Source organism: Vespula vulgaris, chromosome 11 (genome assembly GCF_905475345.1).
Source record: "Vespula vulgaris chromosome 11, iyVesVulg1.1, whole genome shotgun sequence".
In the NCBI taxonomy this organism is placed as follows: domain Eukaryota; kingdom Metazoa; phylum Arthropoda; class Insecta; order Hymenoptera; family Vespidae; genus Vespula; species Vespula vulgaris.
Window position 1 is genome coordinate 1,898,068 of NC_066596.1, and position 23,577 is coordinate 1,921,644.

Here is a 23,577-nt window from a genome sequence, read left to right on the forward strand (position 1 = left end):
AGTTTATCAATATTAACAGGGTATTAATGAAAGTCGTGAAAGATTGGTTATAATAATGTGTTTAAAACATAACGAATTGTATTATGAACAATTATTTATAATTTTACAATAAATATCTACGATAGAACCATCATAGTATCGTACAAAATCTGTAATATATAGATGCTGCACACGAATCGTTCAGTAAATGATTTACTAAACATTTATGCTTTGTGTATACTATTGTGTATCTAAACACAGTTATTATTCCAACTATGAAGGTTGCCGCGACTAAACAAATGCTCCTTTATAGATAAACATTTATATACGTTGTATGTTGTAAATACAACATAGTATGTAAAATCAACGTTGTTGATAGAGCTATTTTCGCTATGCAACTTTATGTAATAATACAAAATTTAGCGAGTATAAAAAATATAAACATTTACTCTTATAAGCATAATAATTAAAATGAATATTATATGAAAAGCTTTCAACTTGATATACTTGTTTGTACTTTACTATTTCTAAGATATAGTATACATTTTTTTTTTAGAAAATATATAGATGCGACATATTATGCGACGTTTGTTGCTATAAAAAAAAATTGTATCATAACATGATGTAATGATATATAATGACAAAAAGCTAATAGAGTTAAATAAAAAATTATAATTCAACTATAAATTCATGAAATAGAAATAGATAGCTAAAATGGGAATATAACAGTATTGTAAAATTGCATACACTTGACAAAAAATTAAGTGTATACATGTATTCAATGTACACATGTCATTCGATTACGATGATACTGATAGTAATAGTCTATTTTTTTTATAAATACACCAAATGATTTTTTTTACTAAGAAAAAAATAAAAATCTAAAAATTATTTTGTCAACATAATTCTCGTACGTAATATAGATCCTATAGATATAAATAATATGTGATAAGAGTGTAATATAAATATATCTTCTGAACACAAAACAAATTCATTTGTACATACTTCGAAATATACAATAATATTATATTAAATTTGATCATTATAATCGAGAAATCTTTTTATTTTTTAAGCTATAATAATAAAAGTGTTTTTGTCAATATCATAATTATAATAATTATAGAAATGACTTCATTCAGTGTCAGTTTTTATATTTCATTACGATAGTATTTTTAAATAATGAAAAAAAAAGAAAGATATGTTATAATATAATAGATTTGGGTATATGTATTTACAAATCTAAATTAAAAATCAAACATGTCAGATAAAAAATAGTGTTTAATAATTTGCATACGAGTATGAAGTGTCTCTTCAAATCGATAAAATATGTATTTATTATTTAATAAATTAAACATTTTTTTTCTTACCAAAGATTCTATTGTGACAAAAGAATTGACTGTAAATATCCAATGTGCAACTGTAATCATTGCTTTTGTGCCACATAATGGATGTATCTCACGAGTACCAAATAATCTTGCTAAAAACGCAAAACAAATTTTTGTTTTATACCTTTAACCAGAATATATGATTGAAAATATTTTCAACTTACCACACAACCATTATTTTACGAGCATTCCTGCAAGTTTTCTGTTACTCCCTATATATGATAATTAAGGAAGAAAAGATATATATATATATATATATATATATATATATATATATATATATATATATATATACATATATACATATATACATATATATATATATATATACTAATAGTAAGAATTCACATATCGTATATATCCTTGCTGAGACTATAAATGAGCAATGTGAATGCAATTGAAATGAACGTTTAAAAAAATCAGAATTCGATGTTAATATTTATAAAAAGCTATTTTAATGACGTCCTTCCGAGTTAGTTTTTGTCACATAGGAAATGTGATCCAATCAAATCGAATAAACTATGATCGTGGAATTTAAAAAAAACATGAGAAATATATTTAATTATATATGTAATGAAAATATTATTTCTTTACCTAAGACAAACTGAAAAGATTTATTTCCTTCACAGAATTTTACTTTCTTCAATGGTTCGTTCGAAAATAAGGATCTTTTACTTTGTGAGATATTTATGTTACTTCTTTATAAAAAGTCACGTTTTCCTGTAAAATAAAGAACTTGCTTAATTGAAACATCGCGGTCATTGAAGGAGACTCACACATTGGATCACCCATCAATATATACATATATAAATACATACATACATACACACATACATACATATATGTATATATAATATATATATATATATATATATATATATAATTATGTATATGTATATGTGTGCATATATATATATATCACCAAAAGAAAAACGTTTTATAATACGAAACAAAAAGATTTGTAAATGTTTTTGTTTTTTGTCCAAATCATTATATTCGCTCATATTCTTATAGTTCTAGCTATAGTACATAAAACAAACACTAAAAATCATTCAATTCGAGTAATCCTATTTAATGTAATTTGTATATATAGTAAATTATTGTATTTAAATGTACGCTTACGCCTAGCTGCATACAGTTTTCTTCATTTTTTTTAATAATATATAATATAATAATATACTATGTCGCATATAAAAAACAATTACTTAGTATAGAGTACAAGATCGTTCCTTAGTTAAGTTTTTGTTTTTCTCATAATTATTTATATATAAACGTAAGACCTCGTCCGTCTCTGAAATGAACGTGTTCCCTCGTTCCCCGAAAACTGTAAAAAAAATACGATTGGTGGATCAAAATGGTTCAAGAAGAACGCATTTTCTACTTGAAGCAGCAATGAAGAACGTCTATTAAAGATTTCTGATTTCTATTTGGGCATCAATGAGAGTCATTGTCGAAGTAACGAAAGGTAGTAGAAAAGGTAGTAATATACTTTTCGTTTACTTAAATGTTGTAGACATATCTCTGAAAATTTCCAACGTAAGACGATTCTAATTTGAGTTGTGTGTGTGTTCTTTTTTCTTTTTCTTTCTTTTTTTTTTTCCTTTTTTTTCAGACAGTTTTTCTAGATATTATTATATATAATTTAATGACAATAATTTTCCAAGTAGAATCAACAATGTATCGATCGCATATATATCGGCTATCAAATCTCACAACGCACCAAGGATCAGAGAGCGTTTTTCATTTTTCTATAAAGAGAGAAAGTGATCCCGGCTTTTGACTTACTCTGAAAAGTAAACTTGTGGTCGATAAAGTGCTGTAAGAAGCTACCATTATTTTTTGCAAGCGTAATTTAACGAATTAATTTACGAATGGTATATATCTCTATCGTAGAAGAAATTTGACGCAAAGTTGCTTATTCCTGTACACTCTTTTTTATTTTCTGATAATCCTATTGCACTAATGTCAGGAATATACAACTTGCCAGAAATATATGAATATGGAATGAGGATAGAAGAAATATATATCGGATCTTACAAAAAAAAAAATAAAGATTAAAAAGAAATGACATAAAATAATATTAATAATAATAATAATAATAATAATAATATAATAATAATAATAATAATAATAATAATAATAATAATAATAATAATAATAACAGTAGTGTGTAATGTAAATCTACCAGCCTTACTTGACAACCATTTGGAAACGAGGGAACACACACCGATCTGCCGCTTTTCTGCTCTTATCTTAGCGGATTCCAAAGTGACCGTCCCCCTTTCCCCCAATTTAAGCTAAAAATGTGAAGTGTCATTTTGGTTGGCAGGTTTGAAGGTTCACCTTGTGTCGTGTCTGTGGTGTGAGATCGCGCCGAGTCACCGACAACAAATGCGGTTGCTCTAGCTAAAGAGGCACGCGACATCGCGATGTTGCTGCGTCAACAATATAATCTGCTCCACGTTCCGTCTCCGCATCCTAAAATTATTTTTTTTTGATTAATAATAAATATTAATAATTTTTCACGCCAACAATGTTTATCGAATATATTTTATTAAAAATCCCAAATGGTACAAATTTCAACATAATAAATATATATACATACATATCGCTTTTTCCAATAATGACAATTATAAAAATCATTAAAAAAAAAAAAAACTCACCATACGCGAGCTGGTAGAAGAGGGGGACGTGGCAGCAGAGGGAGGCACCGTCAATATTGAATGATATTATCTACAACCGCGAAACCGCACGCGCCGAGACCAGCAGTTGACATTAAGCGGACTAACTCTCTCGCATGAGATGCTGCTACTTCTAGAGGCGGCCGACGAGGTAGATTGCTAGATTCTGAAACGAAAAACTTTAGAATAGAAAATGCGCGAAAAAATTATCAAGATTGTATATATATATATATATATATATGGTAAACCTAATTTGTTTATTTCTTTTTTTTTTAACAGCCTGAAAATATCGGTGATTTATTGAACAAAATTTCATTTAGATTTTATTCTTCTACTGATTGATGAATCTTTTCTGATGTATCATTACCAAGTATAGCAGAATTCAACCTCGCGCAAACGGTTTCTCGTTGCTGGGGATCCAATTGCCAACCAACAGGCGAGTTCCATGGATTTGCATATGCTAAGAGACTGAAAGCATCTTGTAACATTTTTTTATTTCCTTCATTCTTGCCATGTTGTTGCCTCAAATGTATCGATTGCGAGTAGAGTTGTCTACCAAACTCCAACATTTTTTCAATAGCTTGTTTATTACCACCGCATAATTGTTTTTTATTTTTATTCGCAACAACGTCATTGTTAATGCTGCAATTGCCATTTTGTTGCTGATTCTGATTGGCACCATCGATCTCTGCGAACAGAGACGTGATATCTTAATGTTCCTCAAAGTTTCGCAACAACGTATGAGAGAAGTATCATATGGAGCAACGCTCACCCAACAAAAGATTTCAGAACCTTCAGGATATATCCCTTTTTTTATACTCACCTATACGTAACTCAATTAAAGCATACATGCAAAGAAAATTCTTAATAAAAATAAAATAAATAATTACTTTTTCAATGTGCGTGATGAATGAATTATTTTATATTAAAAATCTCGAATAAGGAGTATATTATTAACGCCTCACCCATATCTACGTCCTCTCCATTTTGACACTTGAAACCGTTCGCATTGAGATTACCATTTTGATAGCCGTTACTACTCTTGATACCATTCATCGTACCCATATTATTCTCTTCCATGTCGACATCTTCTTCGATCTGGCCGTTAACAAATTGCTGCTCGCTGGCACCGTTCATCGTGTTATTAATATTCATTTCTTCTACGTTACCGTTCGCTGAGGATTTCGCATAAGCTTTGGTAGACTGTATGACACTAGTCTGATTAACGTTGGTAGTCTGACAGACTTCAGAATCACTTCCGTTTACCATCTCGACGAATTGACGACATTTCAATGCGAATAACAAATTAGGATCCCGTTCTAGAAGTCCGGGATATAATCGGCTGGTTAAATCTATTGCTTCGCCCATACGTCCAGCCAGTACGAGTTTTAAAATCCCTACAAACAAATAATTCAGAGATAATGTCCTAAAAATCATTGTATAAAACTTGTCACTCCAAATTTCAATAATTATCGCAAAAGACTCTCTATATCTTATTACTCGAATGGACCTACTTTGTCTATTTTTGATGGAATTGAAGTCCTCCTCAAAGACTTGACCCGTGCTGTTGGCGAAAGCTTCGGCGGTGGCGCAGTACCCGTGATGGACGAGATACGTAGACACCATTCTGTCGAATTCGTACACACCTTCGTTACTCTCGAGACGATTATTCCATGAAGATTTTCAGCTAACTTCCCCGGAAGAGGTCTCGCAAGTCGAAGGATTCTTAATGAACGACATTGACAAGTGGAGGAGGAAGAAAAACAATCACGGAGAAGAAAAGGAAGCACGGCCAGAGAGTGCGTAAGTGTCACGGATCCGTCTTGCTTTTCTGGGTGAATACGTACTTGTGAAGGACGGCCTGCCACTGACCCTGGCCATGATCCGGCGTCGGATAGTTTATGATCTGTAATCTCGTTCGTACGCGCAGTTCATTGATCATATCCCCGATGTCGAAGACAAACGGTGCTTGTCCGAAGTTTGCATCCACTACCTCTCCTGGTGTCTGCAGACCGACCGTTGGATAGAGATTTGGCTGTGATAGAAAAACAGTCAATTAATCAATTATCTACAATACATATATATATATATTAGTTTGATTCGTAAATAAATGTCATTATAAATTTGTTACAATAAAACGGTAGTTATTTATAAATCAATCCCAATACAACACACGCGTACACACACATTTTCTATACATACGCTACGTATTCAATTGATTCATAAATACGTGCCGTTATAAATAAAAACATTTATTAGAATAAATCTACACTTATTTATGAACGAGATACAACTCAATAATTGATATATATATATATATATATATATATATATATATATATATGCATATCTAATACGGATAAAAAATCGCAAATTAAACTTACAGGAAGATCCGTAAAGGCTATTCCAAGGTGGTGACCATTTTTAGTATAAAATGCTGTGTTATCAACGAGATTGACACCACAACCGATGACGTCTCCGGTGGTGAAGGTAGGTCCATAAGGTTGACCTGTACCCGACGAGCAAAAGCTGTGGCCATCGTCACCATGATAGCCGTACGAGTGCTTGTCCCAACCTGGTAATCTATTAACGTTCACACCATGTGCTGAGAGCCCGATACCCATGTATCCATCTCTTCCTTTGCTCACGATCTTCACCTCGAAATAATACAAACCACAGGCCGCCGGTATCGAATGCGTCGTGCGTACACTTGCAGCATCCTTGTGTGTTTTTCCATAACCTGTAGAAAATAAACCATTTTTAAAAACATACCCATTCTTTTATTTTTTACATATTAGACAATTTTTTATCAAACATTCCAACGAAAATTACATCATATTTATATTTGGATTAAAAACTATTGTTTTAATAAATTATTATAAATAAAATAACAATTGATGTTATTTCTATCATGAATTATTAATACGTCACGATCGTTTGTTGATAACAATACAATTTTAAAATGATCTCATATAAATCCCTACTATTCTAGATGATCTATACAAAAAAAATAATAATAATAATAATAATAAATACGACATTGTTAAAAGAGGAAGAACTATTATCTTATAAATTATGCAACGACAGTGATGCTCACTTTTCATCTCACTTTTCCCTAATAACATGCACGCAACCATGCATACACGTTCTTCTAATACTTATAAAAACATTTCCTTTTCTTACATGCAACGCGAAGATAATAATAACCGGAATGATAAGAATATTAAAAGGCGATAAAAAATATATTCGTTGTAAAAATACCGTATCACTATATACATCAGAGAAAGCTAAATAATTACTGTTGAAAAGTCAATGGACGAAATATTAAATACATACATACATACGTACGTACATAATATATATATATGGTATATATATACACATATAGATATATGCATACATTTACCATTTAAAATCTCCAGCAAAAAATAATACGATGATATTGTTGTTATTGCTATTATGATTATTATTATTATTATTATTATTATTATTATTATTATTATTATTATTATTATTATTATTATTATTATTATTATTATTATTTCGATCAAGAATAATAAAAAAACTTCACTGAGATAGATATATAAATTCTATCCAGTAGAAGAGTCCATTGAGTTTGAACTCTGAAGCAATACGAATAGTCACGTCCGTGAAAATCGATAATTTTTTTTCTTTTTTTATGAAAAGTAACAATCGCAAATAAAAATATGTTGTCGTGTAACAATGAAATTTAAAAGTTGTCTCTTTAAACAAAAATACAAATTGGGTAAAGCTAGGCCTTACTACATAATCAAACTGCAAGTGGGTCACTATGTCACCACGTCGCATCGATGCAACATCTCAAGCTTATATATATATATATATATATATATATATATATATATATATATATATATATATAGTGTGTGTGTGTGTGTGTGTGTGTGTGTGTGTGTGTGTGTGTGTGTGTGTGTGTGTGTGTGTGTGTGTGTGTGTGTGTGTGTGCATATATACACGGTGGTAGCATATACATATAATCTTCATGGGCCCTTCTTGTATACATCATAAAAAAGCATCATTTCGATATTTAAAAAAAAAACCTTTTATATTCAAAGCCTCTTACATTCTTCAGGAATATCATTAATATTATTTTAACTCATCATAAAATGGATGTAAAGTAACAGATATATTACGAAATAATATCCAAAGAGCTACATAACGAATTATTAACGACAGAAATAGCAGCTATACTAAGCGAAGACTACGAACGTTCTAAATCTAACAACGTAAATCGATTTATGTAATTCCTACATATCTCATAGGTCCTCCATTAACCTAGACGTTTTTTATCTTTTATAGGATAAGGTTAGAACGTTAAAAAAATAATCACGCATCTTATAAGAATCTTATTTTCGTAATAAATAAAACATTACCGAAGCTTGATCGTTGTGAATAAATAACGAGATAAAAAATTAAAATGCAATGAAATTATTCATCGTACTGTCAAAACACATGGACATCGCTATAAGATGAAGATTTGTATTATTTATATTTTAATATATTCAATGATAAATCCTAAAATATCGTAAATACAATGTATTAACTATTACATCAATTTGTAATTAATGAAAAATAAAAAATTGCATTTACAGTACTTACATTCGTATATATGAATGGATGCATCTATACTATATGCACCGACGGCCATTAATAGTGCATCAGTGGATCTACGATCTAATAGAATAACATTATTATTCAATAGTTCTATCGAATATAAAAAAAAGTCTGATCATATATCGAGAATTTTTATATGTATTAAAAATATAACACATATTTGCAATTACATAGATGAATAAGTGATTATGCTGAACAAGCATGGTTATGAATCTCCCTATTTTATTAACGATTAAAATTCGTAATATTTGTAATGAGAATCACTGTAATCAACTTCTAAAAAAAAAGGTCAAATCTCTTTTACGCATAGAAAAGTATTAGTTTTTCAACCCATTGCCACATTTCAAATACGTTTCAAATACATATCCTCGAAACATAACCACACTTTTTTCTAAAAGAAGATAAATTGATAAAAAAGTATTCTTTTCTTACAAATACGAAATCCACTGATGCACCGTTAATGATCGTGGATCTATAATAAATACACTCTGCTTTTATACTCAATACAACTTGGTCCTTCATGTGAAAATTCTCATGATACATGATTTCTCTACATTTGAATACATACGCTTATACATTATATGTAAACAAAGAATCGGTAAAGCTTTCGATCGTACAGAGCGAATCATGTGAGATAATTCAATAGAAAATGAATTATTTGATAACTTTTATTAGTTGATTTCGAAACGTTCTTTTTCTTTTTTCTATAAGAAGATAAAGAATTCATTAGATATTAAAATTAGTAAGAAACATATAACGTAATTACCTTCTATATAGCTAATATACATTCTTTTCTTATACTAAGGTGTATGTATACACGCGCGCGTACGCGTGTGTGTAGAAATATATAAACACTGTAATAGTATACTCTTTCACTCGTTCAACTTCACAAGAATAAGTTACTGTTCGACTTTTAATCAGATTATACGAGTTTGTATCTTTATAATTATTAATATTGATAAGAATACGAGAAGAAAGAAAAAAAAAGAAAAATAAAAAACGTAAAATAGTCATTGAAATATTGGCCACAATATTTTTCTGAAATATCATAATATCCTCTCAAGGAAAACAATAATATTAAAATATATTTCTAATTAATAATCCTAAGCAATTATCGTTAGAGTTTAGTTACGGCCTTGAAGATTAAAGAAAGCAAAAAGGGATCTTCGATCCGTGGTCTCTCGGCCAGACGCCTACGAAGTAACACGTGAATATGCGCGGTAAAAGATTCAAATGGTCAAGATTCCAATAGAACGCGAATCCATACGCACAGCCGATCAATGAAGCTCCGTAAGCTTATTTTTGGTTACTTCTTTATTCGAACGCGAATATTGCTACGATTCGATATAAAATATCATAGGTAACATCGTCAAAATAAAAACAATGGATAGAAAGATGGAAATTTTAGAAAATAGAGAATCATGAAAGCAACGCTTTATGAGATTCTGATTGGGTAACATCAACGTAGAGAGTAAGAATTGGCCAATGAGGATTCAGTCAAACGAGACTTCGCCTACGTTTACATTTTTTTTCTTTCGGAATCAATTTCTTTTAATATGTATAAACATGTTTGCAAATCGTCGAGACGTTATATGAATTACATGAAACTTATTCATGATAATAATTGTGAGTAATTTTTTATGACAAATATATGGAAATAATGTAATGGTAACGAACTATTATAAGAAAACTTTATATTCGCATAATTAATTCTTATATAAAAATGAATCCGTATCTAAGGAATATTTTTTAGATAGATATATATACATATATATATACTTATATATGCTGAGACGAAAAGAGACAGATACACACACACACACACATTCCGAGAAAGACGTATCTCCTTTATGCTAACGAAACTGCGCACAGTTTGTTCGTGTCTACACGTGGGATAAGTTCCAAGGCAGGCATGATTTAAATCTCGCTTTTGCTGGATACAATAAAACCATTAGACGCCACCAGTCGTCGTGGTAGTCGTAGAGATCACGGTCGTCTCCATTTATCGAGAGATGATATCAAGAGATGATATACTAACTGATACTTATATTCGATTAAATACTAACATTTATTTTAACGGCATCTCGTCATTTAAATGAAAATATCATATTAAGAATATACGCAGTTCTGATATTACATTGTAAACGTGAATATATATATATTACGTCATACCATGCAAAATATATATATACGTACATACATACATACATATATATGTATATGTATGTATATATACACACATACGCATTTGATTTTGGAAATAAAATACGTCATAACAATTAAAACACATCGAAAAACTCCACCGTAATAAAAACAATAACACTCCATTCCTTCATAATTATTTACAATCACGAAACACAATCAATAAGACACAAACCGATTAAACGACCTTGCTATTTCTGCCGCACTATTTCGCGATGAGACTGTTGTTCCAAAAATATTGTGGAATAATATTTGACATAACCACATTGCCATCGTTGATTTCGTATTCGCAAATTGGACATTTCATAATATCGACTTATGTTTTCTGTCAGAGCCCTATGGTATATTATATCGAGTAGAAGAGTATGCTTAACGTCTCTACACTGTTATTTCAAAATAAAGAGACAAAAAAATAAAAAAAATAAAAAGAAATGAGATTCGCTGTACACAACATGCGTACCCCTCGCGTGTTCTTATCGTGTCTCTTCGATTACAAAGGAGTCTCTCCATCGTCGTCGTCGTCGTTGTCGGTAGTTGTCGTCGTCGTCATCGTCGCATTGCGTTCCGCAAAATCGTATGTACGTTTCACGCTTCGAGAATTCATCGATAAAGATAGGATAGAATTAGTTTATGTTAATCTATTGACTTTTCCGTTTCACTGGTCGTAACATAATTACGAATTCTTTGGTATCCAATTTTAGATACGAACGTTCTCTCTCATTGCTTTTTTTGTTGTTTTTCGTTCGTTAGACATTTCAAATAAGATGGTCTTTACAATGTTATAAACGAGGTACCTTTCCATCGATAAGTTATCAAGCGATATATACGCGTGTGTGTATATATACATATCCTTTGTCTTATATGAATGTATATTTACCCTCTGTACTCGGGCACATGCTGCACAAGTTTGTATAAAAAAAGTCAAAGAATGATTAAAGACAGATGTAAAATGGACGATAAAATCGAAGATTTTTCGAAAAAAGCGTAATCATTTCTTCGTCATGGTTGCGGTCATGATCGATTAATTCGAGAAAGGAAGTAGGATATTATTAGTGATGATAATTAGCACATTCGATAAGAACAAAATTGAAAGCTCTTTTCTACGAAGGAACCGTCGTTATGTTATTTCTTTCTCGGTTCCTTGTTCTGCTTATATATACGTACTTTACACATACGCATTGCAATATATGTACATGGCATGCAATATTCGGACGCACTCACAGCTGTCATTGAGAGAGATCGGTGCGTGTATCTCACTCTCTTTCTTTTTTTTTCTTTCTTTCTTTCTTTCTTTTTCTACATAGGTAATACGTTTTCTTTGCATATTTTTTTTTCTCTATGCTCGTGTGCGTTAAGAGATCCATGCACGCGATTTGCGTGCAGCAGCAGCAGCAGTAGCAGCAATAGCAAGGCAAAGATTAAGCAAGTCCACCGATAGACGTAGAACTTTCGCGACACAAGGACAACGAAAGAAGACGACACGACGAAGGTCCTCGTCGTAGCAAATGAACCAGCACGAGGCACGTTAAGGTTCGCATCGACGCAGAGAGACCACGAGCGATCAGCTGATTCCTTTGTTTAGGTCGCTGACACACGCGAAAAAAGAGCTCTGCCATTTTCAATCAATATTTCGCTTCTGTCCGGGACCAGCCCGACCAGCTCGAACGAGTCGATCGTATCATTCTGACGAGTTAATACCCGATTAAGATCGAGATATTTGAATTAAATAAAAATCGTGGATTTTCCTTTGCTTTTAGATGTATCTTGCTACGAGGTCAGGGGAGGGCTTACGTACCTTTGTAGTGAACGCGAAGATTATTTTGTGATAGTCCTATGTAGTTGTACTTGTCCTTTGGGCTCCAGGATCGTGGCAATGGCGTCTCTTCCTCGTTGACCATCGGATATAGCATTTTCAGACGGTCCACGACTTGAGTCTGTCCACAATTTGTCCTCGAAGGCTCCATAACAATCCGTTCCTCGCTGGTGGCCGCCATCATTGCAGTCTGCAATCCCACTCTGCTGCCAGATAGAAATGTGACTGCGCACACGAGTCGCGCAACTCGCTCTTGTCCGACGAGCACGTTATATGCGATACCTAGAACGGAAAACAAATCATTGAAAGATCGTTCGAGAATGATTATCGATTTTCATTTGTCGATTATTTCGAGCTCTCTATTGTAATACACGAGTTTCTATTTCTCTCTTCTCTTTATGAACTTTCAAACTTTCTTCTTTCTCCATATATGTATGTACTTCTCGACCAATCACAAGGCAGCATTTTCATTAAGCGCCATTTTGAAAGTAAATTTGTAGTAGATATCAAATGAATTGATGAAATTTCTTATTATTATATTGATATAATATACGAATTGCGAATTTATTTATTATCATTCATAAATATAAATCTAATATTATGTTTAGGTGAGATATAATATATATATGTATATATATATGTGTGTATGCATATATATATACGATCTGTGTGAGTATGGATAAAGACGTATCATCAAGGTTACCAAACTGTAATTAGTGTATCTTTATATCTACATCTTTAATTTTATCTAGTCTTGATATTATACAAGAGGACTTTTAAAAAATGTTGATACGGAATAACTTACATAAGAAAGAGAATACATTACCTATAAATTAATTAAATATATTTGAAATATCACCTCTTCGCAAGAAACGAGTAGACAGCGCACAGCGCCAACTAGTGTTTCCTACGTTATCAATAGAAAAGAACTGACGTGAAACACTGCCGGTTATAGACACTATTTTTTTAATTTTACGATTATACTGTTAATAATTATTCTTATTTTTGAAAGACTACTATGTTTAATCGTAAATTAAAAGCTTTAGGATATTTAGAATGGGATAAAGTCAATGGAAACAGTGAGTTATTTTATACGTACTTATTAAGACTTCTAACGAATAGCATACGTTTCACAATTTTAGGTAAAATTGCCCTTCTAAAACTATCGATGTTTTTAATATTTCTTATTGTACAGATAATAATATACAAAACTTAAAACAAATGCATAAAATTGACTTATTTTCTAGATACCGAACATTTTCGTAAGGTTGTCATATGGTTGGAAGATCAAAAAATTAGACTTTACACGATTGAAAAACGCAATGATTTACGAAATATTAAATCTGATAAATGGCCAGAAGTCTTCCAAAAATATTGTAAAGATATAGATTGTCCAATAACAACTAATCCTCTTGATCAGCTTGAATGGCTCATAGGACGTGCTGTTAATTTAGAATATGCAGATGACTGTAAGTGAAAATATAACCATACTAATATATATATAAATGAAATATAAATGTAATATATATAACAAAAATGTTATATTTATTATAGGTAAAAAGTACCAACAAGTTACTGGAAATAAAAAAAATAAGCAAGAATCTTTAAAACCTAGTCTAAAGTCATCAAATCCATTAGATAATTTAGATTGTAAGTTAATGATATTATTTTAATGTTCAATTTCTAATATAATATTGTAAAATGTATTAATATTTTACTTTTATTACTTTAGTTTACAGCAAAGAATTTAAAAATGGTGTCAATGCTATAGCAAAACTTTTGAATATTCCAAAACATTCTAGTCATCTTACTACGCTTGAAGCTTGTAGTAAACTTGTATGTAACCGACTGAATGCAGCAGCAGTTGCGAATCCTAATACTGTTATTGTAAAAGGCAAACCATTTCCAATAATGGATACTAAATCTGGTATCAGTTTAGGTGATGTGGTTTTAGATAATGCTGCAAAAGGTTTAACATTATTATACATTCATGATTTGAGAAATCTGCAAACAAAGATTAATGAACTGATTGTTTCTGTACAAAATATTACAGCTAATCCTAAAACTGATACTAAATTAGGAAAAGTTGGAAAATAAAGTGCATTATATGTAAATTTTCTTATATAATGTACACAATATCGATCTATTTATACCTAATAGACTGTAATATCTAATATACGCTTTATTAATGCGATTTATAGTCAAGAAACCAATTCGTTATGAATATTAATGAGTATATAAATTATATACATTATAGGCTTTTCTAGAATGATATATTCTGAAAAATATCATGCAGTATGTACCTCGTTTACTATGATATAAATATACAATCGAATAGTAATTATTTAATTAAACTCTAAAAATAGATATTTACAATAAATCTTTTATTGTCTTGCTATTGTATTTAAATAAAGAATACTAGTTGTTATATATACAATTAGTATCATAGAACATAATACTCATTAAAAGATTAATAATTAAATTTTTAAATGTCATGGAATAATATAAAAGGAATATTATTTAAGTAATTGAAAACATCACATTATATAGATATTACAAAATGTATATTGTAGTGTAATACATTCATAAGTGAAAATTGAATTATATAAAAACAATTTTTGCTAAAAATACTGATAAAAAATAAAATAACTTAAGGATTTATACTAATTCTACTAAACATATTTAAATCCAATTTTGTACTGTTGGGAATTAATGTATACATCTTATTAAAATTTGTAATAAATTTGTGTAATGCAAGTGAGATGTAACATAAGATATTTTTCTTTATTTAACTTTGATATTAACTTTAATAATTATTAATTTGGAATAAAACAATAATTGTACATATTGCTATTAGACACTTAATAAAATTAATATTCTATAATTAATAAAATGTTTTTTTTATAAATACTTTACTATTGTAACATATAAATATATTAATAATACACTCAAAGCGGTAATATAAATTATTTTATTACAAAAAAAAAATTAAAATAAGAAAAATATATTATTTAAAACAACTTTAATTTTACTAATTTTACTACAAATTCTGAGGTTATAATTTAAATATTATATATTACAAATGTAATTTGATATTGTTCTATTTAATAGCATCCATAACTTTAATAAATATAAAATATTTGTAAAGTCAAATATTTTGAGCATTTATATTAAGATGAGAACATTTGTGTAGTCAACATTATTTTCACATTCATATTGATTCCTTAATTATTAGGAACTTCATATTTCAAGAGAATAGTTATATAATATCATGATTTTGTTTCTATAAAAACTAATATATGATTTATACATCTTATAATTATATAAATAAAGTTTTAAGTGTATATTTAAAAATTATGAAGGAAATTGCACCTGTATGCTATAACAGAATACTAGGAAGTGTTTATCATTTATTTATAATTCTTGTTATCAATCAATTAAAAATATGAAAATGTCGTTGATATGATCACAGTATATAATTTTAGAAATACAGATTTTATATAAAATAAAGATATGACTAATAATAAGGTTGTAAAATTTATGGGTATTATTGACATATTCTTTTTTCTTTCTTAAATATACAAATTTAAACTAAATTTATAATTAACATTTTAAATACCATAAATAATGAAACATTCGTGCTATATATAAAATATTTAAAATTTATGATATTTGAATATGCATATTACTTAAAGATATTTAATTAAATAGTATTTTCGCATAAAAATTGTTCATATTCTAATGTGCGTAAATTGTAGAAAATGGGTACATCTATTTAATTATTGAAATATTGTATGTAAGAGACAGTAGAAATGTACTCTGAAAAAGAAATAACTTAATTTTTCATTTTATATACATTTATTTTTATATTATAATAATTTTTATACGAATATATGTATATATATATACATTCATGCCCATTTTCTTATACATGCACTCAATCTATTAAGGCACTGGATACTGACATATCTAATAACATACAATTTCAAAATTTTTGTCTCTCAAAGCTTATGAAAATGTAAAATCTGTATTATATATAATTATCAAAGTTAATGTTACATTCATATGTGCAAAAATATACATTAATGGGTACTCCAGATATAAAGTATTAGATAAAATTTAAAAATGAACACATTATTTATAAAAAGCACTTTAGACTTAAATAAATCTTTGCTTAAATAAATGTGAAATTACTTTAATTATGGGATCTAGGAGACATTCTACTTTGCAAGGAAAAAATAATTTATATATATATATAAGAAATGGATTATTATTAGTTTATCTAGTGCTGCTGTGCTAGTCAAAAATGTGAACAAAATTATCATAATTGTAATATGCATATTTTTATGTGTAATCAAGAAATATTAAATGTTATATGAAAAGGTATAAAATCTTATTTATGAAATATAATTATTAATAGAATTTAATAAAAGCTGGAAAGATATATTCACCTTTTAATGAAGGTTTAAACAGCAGTATTTTATCTAAAAATGCATAAAATTGATAAGAGTGCATTGCAATTAAGAAAGTCTGCATCTGTTTCTATGCGCAGAAGGCACTGGCTGTAACCCTTGCCGCTTATTTCTTCCTTCATCTTGCAAGGAAGCTTGTAATGCTCTAGCTAAAGCTTCATCTTCGCTCATGGTGCCTTGAAGATTTTGGAATACAATAGAATTATTGTGATTGTCATTCTGGGAGACCACAGAGTGTTTATTCAGGGCACTCAATCTTTTAAGTTTAATTGCCTCTTCTTTGCCAATACATGCATGATCGCTGGGATGTCTATGCTTCAAACAAAAATTATTGCCACAGTCATTGCATTTAACCTGCACTATTTCTTTTACTTTGCATCCTTTTGATGAACACTTATTCGAAAATATTTTTCTACGATCTTTTCTAATATCTGATTGACAATCATTGTCTATATGCATGCTCACAGCCAAGTCTGGAGGATCTCCTCGTTTTTGTGGTATTGGTGTATTACACAATGGGCACACTGGTACCTGAATATCTTTTTTATAAGCACTAGGACAGGAATGATTTATATATGATATATGATCTGTACAAAATATAGCTTCACAAGCATCGCATTTTAGAGGTAAAAAATCTAAACGATTGCAAGTTTGCTCTGAGCAATGTTCTCCTAAATTTGGAAACTCCATATTTTGGAATGTAGAAAATCTGTCTATAAAATAGATTTTTACTTCTTATATGACAATATAAATAAAAATTGAAGTTAGTATAAGCAGCAATAATAAAATACATACCTATTGCAAATTTATATTGTAGAAGCTTTATCACAGGAAAAGCCAAATATATATAATTTGATCTTTTCACTCCTTAATATAATGTAAAATAATTGTAACAAGTTAAAAATATAAATGACTACAAATTTGAATCAGATACTTTGTTACATAAGAACAATCCACACAAGTAGCTGTTTATATAGTGTAGCACATAAGTTTCCTATTGGAAATATATACCATATTGCATTTTTGTACAACTTGCAATATTGAACAGTCCAATAATTCTATCGTAATCTTGACTTCATAATGATCAAGTATAATCATACATATATATATCAAATTTGCTACGTCATTGGTATTATAATATATAGTCGCCTAGAAGTGGTTTTAAATCCCGTTTCCATGAGGATGTGTTTGTAAAGTAAATATATTCCTGTGAAATTATAATGCATTCAAGAACGAGTAATTTACAATGAATAGCATCAGAATAGGCGAATTTTCATATTTCTTTTCTAAAGTCATATAATTAGTTGATTCTAAGCCAATTATTTTTGATTGAGACATTCTCTTTACTATCATTCACTGATAACATATATGCTACTTCAGCGACAAGCACGGAAAAAATATGAACTACAAACACAATTGGAAACACTATCCTTATTATACGCTTATTGCATCGATATATAAGTTTATTAGGTTATATCCTTTCACTCGTAATTTAAAAATCGAATTAATGTATGAAAGAAAGTTTTGCGATAAAGTATATAACATATAAAACATAATAGCACGACGATAAAAAAACGATAAAAAAAAGATCGCAGATATTTATCTTGAAATTTGAACGTTGAACATAAGTAGAATAGAAAATATTTCTGGAAATTTTGAGAGCTTCATTTTTATGCATAAACTATTTTACAAATGTTTTTTTTTCAAGAAAATAAAGCTTTCATAAACATTCGGAAAAATCATATTTTAATTGAAATCTTCATCTTTAAAACGAAACCTTGTTCATCAAAATTGATTAAGAATTATTCCTAGTTTGTGATTAAACCATTATAGAGCCTTAAAAATTTGAATATAACTACACACGCACGCATACACACATGCGCGCGCGTGCGCATGTGTATATATATATATATGACACGCGCGTTAAAAATATTAATAGAAATAATTAAGATTATTTCTTTAACTTAAAGTTCTCCTACTTTATACTAATTCTATATGAATTATTGCAGTTATAAGTACACATACTTGTAAGAAATATATTTTATGATATGATTACAGGTTTTAACAATAATTACTATAGTGCTCCTCTTAACCCTTCTAAATAGTAATACAATAATACATACATATATATATATATATATATATATATATATATATATAATGTATTATATATATATAATACAATAATACGTATTTAATATCGAGTATTCGTATCAACCTTAAAACACATTCATAAAAGTATGCAATGGATAATTACATTACAACTGCAGTAAAAACGTAGGCTTATAATAATAAAATTATATGTATAATACTATTGTCTCTCAATCCAAATTTCAACTACCATTTGCAAATTTGATGTTACGTAAATTTTTGTGAAATATTTACTTTTACTTTTACTTAATATAATAACAAATATTTACGTATAATTAGACAACAATTACATATATTAAAATTTCATTTTTGCGAAATTTCCAAAACATGAAGAATAACATGGTCTACCGTTTTAGTTGTTAATAACGACTTTACAGTTTCATCCTCAATAACCACTGTAAATAAAAGTTTTACGTTCGCTCTTAACCTTTCATTGAAAAGTAAAGAACTATCTGATGTTAGAGGTTCATGACCACAACGTCTAATCACGGCCTCTAAAATATCTTGGATAGGAGCATTAGGCCAACCAAATAACTGTAAAATTATTAAATAGTATTACATTTTAGATTACTTCATTACATTTTATCATAATTATATTACAATACCTGTAAAGTTTCTTCATCAATAAGTATCCTTAAAAGATCTGCAATGGCTTTTAGTAATTCATCTGTAGAAAGTACTTTAGATTCTCCTGCTTTTGTTTTTTCCGCAGCAATAGAAGCAATATTGAATAATTGTGTTTGTAAGTGTTTTCTTTCAACTTCATCCATTACATCCTCCAAAAGTTCTCGATGTTTAGCTCGAACATGTCTCATTAAACAGTCTTGTCTTATAAAGACACGATTACACTCAACACATGATTGAGGTGGCTCACGTCTATGAGTATTGAGATGGGCTTGTAATGAAGATTTTGCAGAAAAGGCCTTTGAGCATTTATCGCATTTAAATGCTAAAAAATCGTTAGAATTGATATAGTATATTATTTATAAAATTTAAATGAATAGGATTTTTTTTTCTTACGTTTGATTCCTGTATGCAATAATGTATGCTTTGCTAAATCTTCTCTTCGTGTGAAACCTTTTTCACATATTTCACATGTAAATGGTGTTGCACCTTCATGTACAAATTTTTTGTGTACATTCAATCGAGCTTTTCTATTAAATGCTTTACCACAAATATCACAATAAAATCCATTTTCACCAGTATGATGAAATACATGTGCTCTTAATTGTGCTGCTTGGATAAACGATTTGCCACAGTACTGGCAAACGTGAGGTTTTTCTCCAGTATGCGTTCTTTGATGACGATTTAATGTTTCACGGGCCGCAAATTTCCTCTGACACTACAGAAAATATAATAATAAGTTTCACGAATATATAAATTAACTACATTTTTAAATGTGTACATATACAAATTAATTAGATTAAAAATTACCTAGAGTTATTAGTGAGTTATTTTAAGAAATATTACCTCAATTTATCCAGCTTGTAATGTTTGCTTGTTGAAACAATTAGAAAAGTAAATGAGCAGTAATTCATATTATATATGTGTTCAAAATAAGTGATTTTATATATTTAGACCCTAATCCAGGATAAAGAAAATGTTTTTATAAACAAAGATGGTCTATTTAAAAAAAGTACTTACATATTTGCACTCAAATGGCTTCTCTCCTGTATGTACACGACGGTGCTTTTTTAATGCAAGAGAAGAGAGAAATGTCTTTGGACATAAATCACATTGTACTGGTCTTTCTCCAGTGTGTAATCGTTCATGTATTATTAATTGTTGAGTAGTAAAGAATTCCTTAGAACAATATTTACATGGTTTTTTCTGCCTTTGAGGTGCTCCAGCATGTGTGCGCAAATGTTCACGTAGATTATCTTTTCGTGTAAAAACTTTTTGGCAAACCTATGAATTGGGAAAAAAATCTTATTATTACATTAATTATAAGTTTTTAATCTCTATCACATATCAAAAAACTCAAGTTGCTTATTATTAAATCATGTTATACTATTATATGTGTATACTTACTTGACAATCAAAAGTTTTGCGTATATCTCCATGACAACCAGACTGCATTTTATGACGTTTTAAATGATAATTACGCGAAAAATATGTATCACAGGTATCACATCTAGAAATTAAAAGAAGAAAAATATTTTGTTATAATTATTAAATTTATACATACTTACTTATATATGTTACGATTGACATGTGTAGTATAACGATGCTTATTTAATGATTTTTTATCACGGAAGGTTGATCCACAATTAATACAGGTATAAGATTCACATTTCCAATGTATAACTATTTTATGTCTTTCTAAAGAGGAATTTTTTTTAAATGATAGTTCACATTCTAAACATTTAAATTCACCACCACTATGTGCTGTTTTTAAATCTTCAGCACAGCAGTGACATTGTGTATCTGGTACAGGTTTAATTGTTGGCTTTTCATTGTTATTCTTTTGAGCTTTAGTATCTAAAATCATATTTATATAATTATATATTAGAAGAATATATTTGATATGATAAATCAATTACTATTACTAAGACAGTATTATAAGTAATTATCATATCAATAATTAATATATACCTTCAATACTTGTGTCATTGAATTCGTAATCTGGATCATCAGCATCATCTTCATCCTCAGAATCATAGTTATCTAAATTTCCTAATTCTAATATATTTGTAGAATCATCTTCTTCTCTGCAGACATCTAAATGTTCCTTTAGCATCTATACAGAAGTATTAATCATGAATATAATTAGAAAATTGTATTGAAATCTTTTTATTAAAAAATATCCACAAATTAAATGAATAACAGAATATAAAAATAAAATTATAACTTACATCTTCTGATTGAAAAATGCGGTGACATGTTACGCATTCATAATCTGTTATAATTTGTATAATTTGGCTGCTTTGAGAAATAGCTGCGAGTAAAACGGAAATATAACATAATAAAATAGAAAATAAAACAAAAAAATAAATTTTAAGAAATAAGATCTAAATAATAAAACAACACTGAAATACTTATAAATAAAATAATAAATTATATATGATTAATAAAAAGTAGTATTTTAATAATAATATCATAAAAAAATTCTTGGGAATATGAAGTAGTCAAAAAATCATTGGATATATGTAATATACACAAATATACCTGTTACATTACCAGATACATCTTCCGTAGTTATCACAACTTCTTTCTCTGAACCATCTGTATCTACAATAAATAGTTTTATTTCATTAAAAAATTTTACAAAATTTGCAAATTAATGATATAATTAAGATATAATAATTACCAAGAAGAATTTGAGAAGTTTCATCATTCAGTATTATTTCTTCCTCAACTTTTACAATTTCTGAAATAAAAGTTAATCACCAGAATGTAGTAATACTAAATGATGTAGTATAACATTATGATTTTAGCTAAAGATAAGTTGCAAATAAACGATAGTACATACATACCTATAATTTCCTCCATTATCTTCAATGCTGCAAATTAATTACAAAATAAAAATTGTAATTTTATTTAATTGTTCCTAAATTATTATAAATCTATTTGTACATATATTATAAAAAAAGATATCTTTTTAATTACATATTAAGAATCTATTATTAGAAAGATCGTTATATATAGCAAAACATTTTTTATAAACGAAAATAAATTTTTTATCACTATGTAATATTTACTTGTTCCTATTTGCGCCTGAAGCAACAATTCCCTTAAACCTCAAAGCACAACAAAATGGCCTATATAAAGGGGCACACCTTTCGTTCCAGATCGAAGATATGTGACTCTTCGCTTTTGATATTAAGATAATATGAAGAAAATTAAATACATAAATATAATTAAATATTTAATACACTATATCTTTATGTTTAAAAGAAAATTGTATCTTACGCACAAATTGTATTATTCTACTCAATCGTGTATCACAAATTACACATATACACAATTCACGCATGCGTATGAATTTACAGAATCGGAATTGTTCTATTGATATCTTTTTACATGAAATGAAATATCACTTGTGCAATTTTCTTCACAAAATTTAATCATTTTTCATTTAATTAATAAATATTGGAAACGTAATGATGAACTTAATAGGCGCCTACCAACATTCTACAATGTTCCAAACGCATAACGGGAAAGCTGTCTATGATTCTCTGTCTCTGAAGTCCTCAATATCGATATATATCTCTAAATTCTCTTATATCGATATGCAAGGG

At 28.8% G+C, this 23,577-nt stretch overlaps 4 protein-coding genes across 17 annotated transcripts; 1 reads left to right on the plus strand and 3 right to left on the minus strand.

Moving 5' to 3' along the window:
- Nucleotides 1-43: 43 nt before the first annotated feature.
- Nucleotides 44-13,619, minus strand: LOC127067794 (ran-binding protein 9). Of its 7 annotated transcripts, XM_051003135.1 has the most exons (13): nt 13,540-13,619; nt 12,696-12,995; nt 8,684-8,758; nt 6,430-6,785; nt 5,893-6,080; nt 5,560-5,672; nt 5,011-5,442; nt 4,413-4,733; nt 4,028-4,211; nt 3,559-3,842; nt 1,959-2,084; nt 1,529-1,576; nt 44-1,456 (listed from the first exon to the last, which is right to left on the minus strand). In XM_051003135.1, exons 2-9 carry the CDS (start codon nt 12,895-12,897, stop codon nt 4,078-4,080), a joined length of 1,821 nt encoding a protein of 606 aa, XP_050859092.1. In that variant the 5' UTR covers nt 12,898-12,995; nt 13,540-13,619; the 3' UTR covers nt 44-1,456; nt 1,529-1,576; nt 1,959-2,084; nt 3,559-3,842; nt 4,028-4,077. The 7 variants fall into 7 exon arrangements, with proteins under 7 accessions (XP_050859092.1, XP_050859093.1, XP_050859090.1 ...); XM_051003136.1 differs by having other exon boundaries at nt 44-1,576; nt 3,708-3,842; XM_051003133.1 differs by having other exon boundaries at nt 44-1,576.
- Nucleotides 13,620-13,642: 23 nt separating this feature from the next.
- LOC127067798 (RNA transcription, translation and transport factor protein) lies at nt 13,643-15,389 on the plus strand. Of its 2 annotated transcripts, none has more exons than XM_051003143.1 (4): nt 13,643-13,792; nt 13,961-14,182; nt 14,268-14,363; nt 14,446-15,377. In XM_051003143.1, exons 1-4 carry the CDS (start codon nt 13,732-13,734, stop codon nt 14,808-14,810), a joined length of 744 nt encoding a protein of 247 aa, XP_050859100.1. In that variant the 5' UTR covers nt 13,643-13,731; the 3' UTR covers nt 14,811-15,377. The 2 variants fall into 2 exon arrangements, with proteins under 2 accessions (XP_050859100.1, XP_050859098.1); XM_051003141.1 differs by having other exon boundaries at nt 13,683-13,855; nt 14,446-15,389.
- An 89-nt stretch (nt 15,390-15,478) lies between these two features.
- LOC127067799 (AN1-type zinc finger protein 2A-like) lies at nt 15,479-18,319 on the minus strand. Of its 2 annotated transcripts, XR_007782751.1 has the most exons (3): nt 17,981-18,319; nt 17,165-17,898; nt 15,479-16,532 (listed from the first exon to the last, which is right to left on the minus strand). XR_007782751.1 is itself a non-coding variant. In XM_051003144.1 (2 exons), the coding sequence occupies exon 2, from the start codon at nt 17,873-17,875 to the stop codon at nt 17,234-17,236; it is 642 nt and encodes a 213-aa protein (XP_050859101.1). In that variant the 5' UTR covers nt 17,876-17,898; nt 17,981-18,314; the 3' UTR covers nt 15,479-17,233. The 2 variants fall into 2 exon arrangements, 1 of the variants encoding a protein (XP_050859101.1); XM_051003144.1 differs by having other exon boundaries at nt 15,479-17,898; nt 17,981-18,314.
- Nucleotides 18,320-18,975: 656 nt separating this feature from the next.
- Nucleotides 18,976-23,542, minus strand: LOC127067792 (zinc finger protein 436-like). Of its 6 annotated transcripts, none has more exons than XM_051003124.1 (13): nt 23,253-23,534; nt 23,116-23,149; nt 22,813-22,839; nt 22,647-22,706; nt 22,505-22,567; nt 22,192-22,274; nt 21,932-22,076; nt 21,529-21,817; nt 21,368-21,470; nt 20,981-21,244; nt 20,357-20,678; nt 19,942-20,285; nt 18,976-19,870 (listed from the first exon to the last, which is right to left on the minus strand). In XM_051003124.1, exons 1-13 carry the CDS (start codon nt 23,310-23,312, stop codon nt 19,640-19,642), a joined length of 2,025 nt encoding a protein of 674 aa, XP_050859081.1. In that variant the 5' UTR covers nt 23,313-23,534; the 3' UTR covers nt 18,976-19,639. The 6 variants fall into 6 exon arrangements, with proteins under 6 accessions (XP_050859081.1, XP_050859084.1, XP_050859083.1 ...); XM_051003127.1 differs by having other exon boundaries at nt 18,979-19,870; nt 23,038-23,149; nt 23,464-23,539; XM_051003126.1 differs by having other exon boundaries at nt 18,979-19,870; nt 23,038-23,149.
- Between the last annotated feature and the right edge of the window lie 35 nt (nt 23,543-23,577).